Here is an 11,121-nt window from a genome sequence, read left to right on the forward strand (position 1 = left end):
GAAAAGAAATGGTGACAATGGATCGCCTTGCCTCAACTTTTTACACATAGAGAAATCCGCCATTGGATTATCATTTACTAGAATGGAGAGAGTACTTTGACAAACACACGCCTTTATCTACTTTACACCAAAACCATTTCTCTTCAGAACATAATTATTAAAAAAACCTCAAGAAATATTGTCGTATGCCTTTGCAAAAACAACCTTTAAAATACAAAAGGTCATACAATGGCATATCATTTGAGGGATTAAAACTTCATTTCCATTTTAGTACATTTCCCTTAATTGTTTTGAAAGGATTGATATTTTTTACGTTTAAGGAAGATTGAATTTTTCATTGAAGTAATCTTCCATTAAATCATGAAAGATATAAATTGATATTAATGTTTTGTCTTATACTATGATCTAGGTATTAAATGAAACAATGTTGTTTATTCTCTCTTATTTCAGGTAAATTTATTTTAAAATGTCTATGTATAATGAATCAACTATGCATCTCGATAGTGATGGAGAAGAGGTGGAATTCACCAAGTGGCAACTGTATTGATAGTGTTAGAGATATGTTGAAGTAAAAGGATTGTAATAGTTACAAATGTTTACATGAAGTTTCATATAAAGATATAAGAGCTATGGAATTTAACTCAAAGGAATAAGTGATACAATTTACATAGCATATGTGCATTTCCATGGATTTGCGGTAATGAAAGGGAAATTGTTATCCGTCAATTACTTTGGCCCCTATCCTCCTTAATATGGCCACTGCAGTCACAACACCCCCAGGGAATAATTCAATCGATTCATGGGCATGCCAACCTGATTGGGCCTAGCGCCTATGCACTTCTTATACTCCATTTTTACTGTTTTTTAGCCCATTATTTCTAATGTTTCTATTCCTTTAATATTTGTTTGTTTTTTATTTTAATTCCTAATATAAAAAAAATACAAAAATAGATTAATTATTTTAAATAATTTTATTTAATTTAATTAATCACTTTCTTTAGTTAATTTTATTAAATAATTTCATTTAACTTGGTTAATCACTTTAATGTATTTTTGTTTGACTTTAGGTTTGATCTTTTCCATTTGTTTAATGTTCATTTTACTTCATTATGCCCATTTGACAAAAATGTAACCTTCATCCCCGAGACTTTGTAATAATTTTTACCACTTTCTTTTACTGTTCTCTTTATTTTATCATCAAGTATTTCATGCATTAAGCTTTTACAAAGAACTAATACTCGATTGCGAGCCATTTTTCTACCTTAAGTCGGTCAATTTTTAAGCATCGCAATCAAGCACACATAGCTTGATCCTAGGCTTTCTTACAGTGAGACCTATCCGATTAATTGCTCCAATTAGTCATTTAGAAGACTAGCTCACTTTGCTAGTACATCTTTTAGTTTAATTCAATTTGATTGTCTTCTAATTTTCATGTTTAACCCCTTTGTGTATGCTTGTTTGTATGGAGTTTTATTACTTTCATCCCCATTTAGGAACTTGTATTCCCCATTTCTTGAAGCCTTGTAATAATTTTGCCGCTTTCTTTATTTTCTTTAGCTTTATTTGCTTACTTTCTTGTATGCTTGAATAAATTGTGAACCCCCCCCCCCCCCCCCCCCCCAATTCTTGGTCCATATACTAAGACCTACCCAATTTCTTGTAAGGTGATTGCTTTGTGCATCGCCATCGACCAAATCACTCCATTTTTGGTCCATATACCAAGTCATACCCCAAGTTTTGTAAGTCGATCGTCTTGTGCATCGCCATCAACATTGCTTTTCAAACTTCAAACTTTTTCACAATAAACTTTGACTTTGTCAAGTGATCGAAAAATATTTTCTTCAAATAAATGCTAAAACACTTGAGCATGTCTAAGCACTTTCAGAAAACCTAAAAACAACTTCAAACTCATTCAAAACTTTTTGCCACTTGGCTTTTCAATTTAAAACCTTTTCATAAACGAGAGACTTAACCAATTTCATATGTAAACATGCTTCCACATGTGAAGATCGAGCTTTTTCCACTCGAATATGATGATGACCAAAATCTGTATGAATCCATGATTCAATCATCCATTCTTGTAGTGATGTAAACATTCTCTTATCCATGTGTCATGTAACATTGTTTCCGTTTGAAAGAAATCAAATACCTCTCGCTAAAATCAATCAAAAAACCTCTGTGGTTACTATCCCCACGAACTACGAGGCTCTGACTTCTTCATTGCAGATGAAGGATACTTAGGCAGAAGACTCTTTGAAGTCTTAGCGAGCACAAAAAAATAAGCTTTAGCCTAAAAACGCAGATTTTCAAGAGGTTCCGGTGGAGTACCACAGACGTGAGAGGTGTTAATACATTCCCTTGCATAACCAACCTCCGGACCTAGATCTTTTCTCTATCGGTTTTATCGATATTTTCCCTTTTCATTTTTTGGAAAAATAAATTTCGATTGCGACTCTTGCTTTGTGAGTTAAGTTAATCAATAACTTAATCTCAATTTTTTCGATGCGACAGATAAGACCATGCACAGCAGAGTATATAATTTAAAGGATTACCTTCGACTTGCTTCCTGCATCATTTCTGAAGCTATTCTTGTTATGCTTTGCCTGTACACATTCCTCATACACTTCATTTGGAATGTCGATTTCTGGTAATCCCGAAACCATATATCTTCTTTTTAAATCTCTGATATCTTTGAAGTTTAGATGACCAAGTCTATAGTGCCATATCCATTCATCTTTTCTAATTGCAGTTGCAAGGCACTTGTGCTCCATCACATTAAGTTCAATCTTGAAGGTTCTATTATGAGACATATGAGCCTTTAAGATTAACCTTCCACCTGAGTCGAGAACTCTCATAATCTTATCTCAATCGAAACTTTATAAATCTTTTCGACCAATCTCCCTATGCTAAGCAAATTTCTTTCCAGGGTCGGCCCTCTGCATGTGCAGGAAATGCTACAGCACAGGGCCCCAAAATTTTGAAAGGTCTAATTTTTTTCATAAATATTAATTGAAATAAATAAAATTTTATAATAAAAATTCAATAAATCAAAAAAATACTATGATAAAAATTCAATACATACAAAAATTGATATAAATCAAAATTCAAAATAATTATAATTAAATATATTATTAAATAATACATTATTTTATTTTTTATGTATCTTTTTAAATTATTATAATTATATTTATATTTTTAAATTTGGGCCAATTTTTAAAATTAGAATGGGGCATCTGCGTTGATTGGGCCGACCCTGTTTCTTTCATGCCTGATATATACAATACATTGGAAATTACTGACCTTTTGCCATCTTTCCTCATAATCATAACATCACCAACACCTTCAGCTGCTAGAGTATTGTCATTTACAAATTTCACCATAGGGCGACATTTCGACAACTACACAACTTCGACTCACTAAGTTATTTCGACATACACATTGTTTCGACACAAGGAATTACATTCTCAACATATTCAACTCACTCTCAATTGCATGTCTAATTTCAAATTGTATGGGAAAGTGCCATTACCTTGCATGTTTTTCTTCCAAACCATATTTATTTGCCACCACGAGTAAGATCCTATCTTTATCATGCTTTCACTCTTCTTCCTTCAATCGTTTTGTTTCTGACAATTTTCGAATAAAAATTAAAATAGAGTATTAAAATACATTAAAAACGACAATTTTGAAATAGGTAAAAGAAACTTACCCTAAATAAAAACAAAACTTGAGGAGAATATCAGTTATGTTCAACCGATCGTTTTTGCGTTAATTTCGCATAAATCAGAGTTACTGTGATGAAGATAAAAAAACGACATTAATGGAATGAAAATTGAAATAAAACGATAACTTTTTTCGACAGCTAATTTAATTACGATATAGAAATTGTTTTTTCTCCACACTTGCAATTTGTGAAACTTTATGCTAAACATGAAAATAGTTTTTCTTTTTCTTTTTTCTATTCAAGTGAGAAAGTGAGTCTAACCCATTAATTCTATACCATTATTTACTCTTTCTTATCTTCTTTATTTCTAACGACATTTCCATAACATCTATCTTTCTTTATATTATAGATATAAATTAGTTGACTAAAAGAATCTACCTCCATAATATTTATAGGATTATATCAACAACAATAAATAATATTTTATCCAAAAAAAACAATTTTGATTTGTTAATTTTAATGGACTAGATTAGTTTCTCTTTCTATGATCCTTAATATTTACTTTAAATCAATATAGAAAGAGAAACCAATCAAGTCCATTAAAATCAACAAATTAAAATTTAATGGTCGTGATTCATTGTTCTTATTTCTCATAATAACCAAATGTTCTTACTTGAGTCGTCCCATATATATATATATATATATATATATATATATATATATATATATATATATATATATATATATATATATATATATATATATATATATATATATATATATATATATATATATATATATATATATATATATATATATATATATATGAGGAGGTGGAAAGTTATTACAACTTACTCCAAATTTAGACCATTGATTCTTTTCAATCTAGTGGTTAAAAATAATAAGTAATTAAATGTGGAGAGAGAAAACTATTACTTATTATTTTTAACCATTAGATTGAGAAGAATCAATGGTCTAGATTTGGAGTAAGTTATAATAACTTACTCCTGGAGTAAATATAACCCTCCTATATATATATATATACACAAAATCAAATGACACCAAGATGTCAAATTTAGTAATATGACACATTCGATAACTCTTTATCACATATCTGTATACCAAAATCCACCGTTAGATTAAAAGCTAACATCAAATAGATCATGTCCATAAAATTTAACATCAATCGGATATAATTTGATATGTTAAAGAGAAATATCAAAATTAACGGTTTTGTTGAAGTTTTATAAAACGTTAGTTTTTATGCATCTTGTTGACATATCAAATAATTCTTATAGAGATGATTTGTATCATAATAGCTTTCAATCCAACGGTGGATTTTGTTATATGGATATGCGGTTGAGTTATCAGATGTGTCATGTTACTAAATTTGACATCTTAGTGTCATTTTATTTTGTCTCATATATTAAAAATAAATCTTTGATCAAATTGGGCCACATTGGAATCAATTTAGCCTAAGTCCAATACCTTTCCACACCCTGGTGTTTTTATAACTCACCACATATTTATTTATGAGTTAAATTAATCTCAACTAAATTAAATATTCTTTTTAAAGACCCATTATTAGCTTAAGAAATATTTTTTTGTATTTAAAAAAATTATAATTTTTTTTAAAAAATTATAAGTTTTTTAAATTCGTTTATATTAATTAAAAGAATAATTTTAATATCTTTTAATATAAATATACATTATTAAAAATTAAAACACATTCAAATTTACAATCTTTAAAATATATATATATATATATATATATATATATATATATATATTTTAAAAATTATTTTTATAAAAAACTATTTAAAATAATTTCAAATTTAAATAATTTTTAAAATTAGAAAATGTTATAGTAAGAGATGAAATATTTAAAATAATATTTTAAGATTATTTCTTTAAATTCATTTTTTATTTTAATTTTTTTTTTTGAATTTTTTAAAACTAAAATATATAGGGAAAATGGGTGGGGCATTATGGTCTAAATTATTTTTTACTCTGTCAATTAATGACAATTATGTATTCTGTCAAATTAGACTGAAAATTTTAAATTACTTGTATGACTTAATAATTTAAAATATTTCGATTGAATGTCTATATAATTCTTTTTACGCTCACATTGCAATAGCATTTGATGTAAATTGATTTGGAGTAACTTGATTCCTCCGGCCAAATCCTTTATGGTATGGAGACTCCTTCATCATAAGTTACCGACCGACGAGCAATGGAAAAGAATGAGCTTCTGTTTCCCTTCTATTTGCACGCTTTGCAATTCAGAAGAGGAAACAAATAATCACTTGTTTTTGAGTGGAGTTATGCGTTGAACTTATGGAGATGGTCGGGAAATATGCTCAATATGTCGTTTTCTATTCTTGGTTGGTTGGACATTTGGAGGTTATTGGATAAGGATGACGCGGTTCAATGCAAGATCATATCCAAAGTGGTGTTTGTTTGCCTTCTCAATTCGATATGGGAAGCTCGGAATATGGTTAGATTTAATGATACTTTTATTTCTTTTTCGTCTTTGGTTTCTTCTATTATGGCTACTATCTCTTCCACTGGAAATACGGTGAGTATTGATTCACATATTGATATGGAGGACTTCGTGATCCTTAAGAGATTAAAGATTTGTATCCGACCTCCGAGAGCCCCCAATATCCGATTTTTTATGGCAGCCCCCTCCTAGGAGTTGGTTTAAGCTAAATTGTGACAGTGCTACAACTTCCAATTCGTCAGCTTGTGGGAGTATGGATAGAGATAATGATGGTTATTTTGTTGGCGTTTTTGCGTCTTTTTTAGGTACTTCGAATTCTCGCATTGCCGAATTCTCAGGTGCTATGAAAGCAATTGAGTTCGCTCATGAGAAGAATTGACGTAAGGTTTGGTTGGAAATGAATTCGATGGCAGTGGTTAAAACATTTAACCCTCTGTATACTGTTCCTTAGATTCTTAGGAATAGATGGATTAACTGTATAAATTTAGTTTCACATTGAAATTTTGTGGTGTCTCATACTTTTAGAGAAAGAAAAAGATGTGCAAATGCCCTTGCTAACTTAAGTTTATCCGTGGCCGATGCTACTCATTTTTCTTCTCTTCCTTTATTTTCAAGGACTAGGCTCAGTTTGCCTTTTTTTATTTAAAATTTACATCAATTTGAGAGGGTTTTTTTATACTCCCCCTCTCTTTTTGTGTACCGTTTTCTTTTCATATATATTATCCTTATTAAAAAAAGTAAATAACATTCTAAAAATTATTAAAAAAATTAATGTTATTTAAGTCGTTTAAAAAAATTGTATTTAAATATACGTCGCTTTATAATTTCAATAAATAATTAATGTTATTTTTTCTATTATATCCTTAAATATTTATTATTCTCTCTCATTCAATTATATAAATTTATTTTCCACATATCATGAATGAAGGATAACTTTGTAAAAGCTTTCGTAATTTTTTATTTTTATATAATAATAATTATTTTTCTTAATCTGTATGAAAAATTTAAAACGACTTATAATAAAAAATAGAGGGAGTATTAAAATCAATTTTGAAAATCTAAAACGACTTATAATAAAAAATTTTGGGAGTATTAAAAAGGTACTTGTATCATTTATTATCCTTAAATAATGATCTTTTGATAAAAGCAATATCTAAAAATCAGATATATACACACATGATCGAACCCACGCGTCACACCAATAAACGCAGGAAAAACCCCTCACCACAACTTCTATCATTTCTCTTCACAAACCAAACCATCTTCAACCACAACCATGATGTGGGAATGGGACCAAGACGAACACCACCACCACCACACCACCTCCCCAAAACCCGACCAAATCCCCGACCCTAACTCCTATCTCAACTTCGATTTCTTCTCACCTCTCTCCAAACCCAAGGTTCTCCAAACCCTCACCCTCCATAATTTTCCGAATTTAGGGTTTGTTTTGATTTGTTACTAATTTTTGTGATTTGCAGGATTATTACAAGATACTGGAAGTCGATTACGATGCTGATGACGATGCTATTCGCTCCAATTACATTCGTCTTGCTCTTGTGAGTTCCGTTTTATGTGTTGTTCTTTTTCTTCTATCTCGGTGGAGCAGTTTTAGGATGGATATTAATCTATTTCTATGAACTTGAATTTTGAACACAGAAATGGCACCCGGATAAACAGAAAGACCAGAACTCTGCTACGTCCATGTTTCAAGATATAAACGAGGCATATCAGGGTATTTAATATTTATCACTCTCTTCATTTTATTATTTGTAGATATCTATTTATTTGAACTTATTTAAATTTCAGTTTAAATGTTCATGTTGTGTGTTTTTGAAGTTAAATTCTGAAAACAAATTGTGTTATTGTGGTTAATTACAGATTTGGACAGAAAAATAATCTTTTCAAAGTTGACATTTACTGTTAGAAATTAGAATACCCTTATTCTATGGTATGGAATATTTTTGCTAGAAGTATTGTTTAGATGGAATACTATAGTAGCATTATTGTTGATGGGGATGGCGGTTCATGGTGTTATTTATAGCAGCAGTGTTGTTGATGGTGTGTTGAGAGCCAAAATCCGACCATATTGTCTGCTTTGCGCGTTATAGCAGATTATGACAGAAAAACCTACAATATCGGCCGATATTTACCATTGCAGCAAGCCCAAAAACCGCCATGTATACCCGCCATAGTGTTTCCATAGTGGATATTTGATAACACTGTATCTAGGAAAAATTTCGTGCCTAATTGACCTCCTTGAAACGTGGGATTTGCTACGGAAGGACGGGGATTTGCCAAAAGTGAGAATCTAGATAAGAATTCTAGTGTTAAAAATTTAAACAACGATAAAACTAATGATGCTTATGGTACCAAGAGTTAGTAGGTAAAGTGGCTAGAATAACGTAGCCTAACTGTGATGGATGTGTACTATACATACATATATAGAATAGAAGAAATGATAAGATTTAGAGAAAAAGTTGAGCACCAACTGAAGAAAATATGACAAAATCGCATAATATTGTTTGGCCTTGTGATGAGAAGAACCTTAAGGCCAGAGTAAGAAGACATTAACTTTAATGCCTTAAGATTGTTTTTGTCTTTTTTGTTTTTGTTTTATATAAGCATTAGTTGTTAGTATGTTATATTAGTAACTAGAGTTTGAACCAGAGTTATCAATCCCGCCAGATAGTGCCGCTACCTCGAGAGAGCAGACCGGCGCGGAAATCAAATTAAACAAGATTGTTAATGCATGGAAATCAAATTGAGCAATTGGATCTCAAACTTGATTACAAATACCTTAATCCATGATAGAGTACATTATTCATGCAGTCTGTTTTTTTTTCCCTATCATCTTGCATGCATTGGTTACCTCTCATCTCACCCTAATTATAGCTCAGTTGAAGTCCCTGATATGGTTTATAGCTCTCTAGGAGATTTATAAAATAGTTATTTACAAGTTACAACTGAGGTCACACTACTGAGTTTGTTCTCGTGCATTTTTTAAGCTTAACAGAATGTTTCCTCTCTAGTATTTCCCTTGACAGAAGATTAAGGAAGGAAAATAAAAGAGGGAAGCTTCTCAAGCTTTAGATCCTATTCTTTCTTTCCTGCCAATGATTACTCGTTCTCCTACTCGGCTTCCTTTTAATGGCAAACTCTCCATTGAAGTTTATGTGTATCTGGTTTTGTAGTACACTCTACTGGTTGATTGTTACCATATCCAAAATTGATGTAGATAATTTTTATACGATAAGCACGATGTGTTTTGACTTGTAAAATAATATTTGTCATCGGGGATGTATATAAGATGTAATAACAAATTAGGAATTAAGAATTAATAACGGAGTTGGTTGGTTTTTTTTTTTTTTTTTTTTAATTTTAAAAGCATGTGACCTATTATAGCAAAGATTAACCTTTCAAGGCTTTGAAAACATGGATTGTAGTTGGGACAGCTGCTGTGAAAGGGATTAGATTAGCGATTTGATAAATATGATATTGCAGTTATAGTCTAGAATCCTTCTGACTTGTGCTGTTGTGAATTTTAATTTAGTGATAACTGAATATGACGCTGATTTCTTTATTATTTGCCGACAAAATAGCTTGAGAATTTATGTCAGGTCTGTATAATCTAACATGTCTTTGGCTTTGTTGTGCAGTTTTAAGTGATCCGGATAAAAGGAGAGACTATGACATAAATGGGATGCGTTACGAATACGATTACAATATCATTGTAAGGAATATTTGTCTTTATCTTACCAGAAGTGTGTTTCAAAAGAATGTTTTGAGTTATTACACAAATTTTATTTTTTGAAATTGTAGGATTGTTTCATTATAGTCCCTCGCATTACCAGGATTTCGAAATGATCCCTTGAAATTGCCAATTCTTAATCAAAATTGTTTGTCCTTTGGTCTTGGTAGGGATTAGAACGATATTAAGTTGGTAACATCAGAGATGAATTTGAAACTAATAGAGTAATAATATCACAGAAGCATTTGATAACAAATTCAGATAGAGGGACGGACTCGATTGACATTTTGCAATTCTAGAGATCATTTTGGAATATTAATAATATAGAAAACTAGGTTGATTTAACCCTATAATTTCCAGGACCAACTTGAATATTTACAAAATGTTTTGTTTACATGAACGGTTCTTTTTATTTGACGTTTTAATTTTTGTTTGTCACAGGATTATCTTAACCGTTACAAGGGTCTTATATTGACTTGCAATGGCCTCGGCATAAAACAATCGATATGGTAAAGCAAACCGGAATCACTCACATCCATCCAGTGCCTCTAGGACAATTTTTTGAAGTACCTGGCACTGCATGCCATGCTCTGTAATGAAAACACATGCTTATGATGTCCTGGAGGGTTAGGTTCATGCTGCTTTATGTATAAAAAGAAACATAATCTAAATGGGATTTTCTACTTGTAAAAGCCAAATGTTATCATATTCTCTTTGATTGATATATTTCTTACTTTCTCTTTATCTGTGGATGAAAATTTGGTTCACTACCCTTATGTTGCCTGAAACATTAAGATTTCAAATAAGTCTATATTTCCTTGCATACGTTTGAATCTCCATTATTGACTCATGAGAGGATTTCATTCCCAATTCAGCGGTTTAACATATGTTGAACAGTGGAAAATTAACAATTGACAATTCTATGTTAATAGGATTTTATGACTGCACTTTTCTCAAGAATTTTGGATCATATCTAGAGAGAACAAGAAAGTGAAGGTGGTTGTTCAAAGAAAGAGAGAAAAATGTGATGCTAGAAAAAAAAACAGAAGAGGATGAGAAGACAGAGAGAAGCACTGGTAAACTTTTATTCAATTGTTTTCAAAATAATGGTGTGGTTCATTTAATGAACCAAAATAGGATTGGTTTCTACTTTCTATGATTTAGTTGACCATGCATGGTTGAAACTAAATCGATAACAAT

The 11,121-nt window shown here is 30.8% G+C and overlaps 1 protein-coding gene across 1 annotated transcript; it reads left to right on the forward strand.

Moving 5' to 3' along the window:
* Nucleotides 1–7,354: 7,354 nt before the first annotated feature.
* Nucleotides 7,355–10,665, forward strand: LOC131641599 (uncharacterized). The gene is made up of 5 exons (XM_058911898.1): nt 7,355–7,572; nt 7,652–7,729; nt 7,830–7,905; nt 9,830–9,903; nt 10,363–10,665. Exons 1-5 carry the CDS (start codon nt 7,447–7,449, stop codon nt 10,432–10,434), a joined length of 426 nt encoding a protein of 141 aa, XP_058767881.1. The 5' UTR covers nt 7,355–7,446; the 3' UTR covers nt 10,435–10,665.
* The last annotated feature ends 456 nt before the right edge of the window (nt 10,666–11,121 follow it).

The sequence above is a fragment of the Vicia villosa genome, unplaced genomic scaffold (assembly GCF_029867415.1).
Source record: "Vicia villosa cultivar HV-30 ecotype Madison, WI unplaced genomic scaffold, Vvil1.0 ctg.003872F_1_1, whole genome shotgun sequence".
NCBI lineage: Eukaryota > Viridiplantae > Streptophyta > Magnoliopsida > Fabales > Fabaceae > Vicia > Vicia villosa.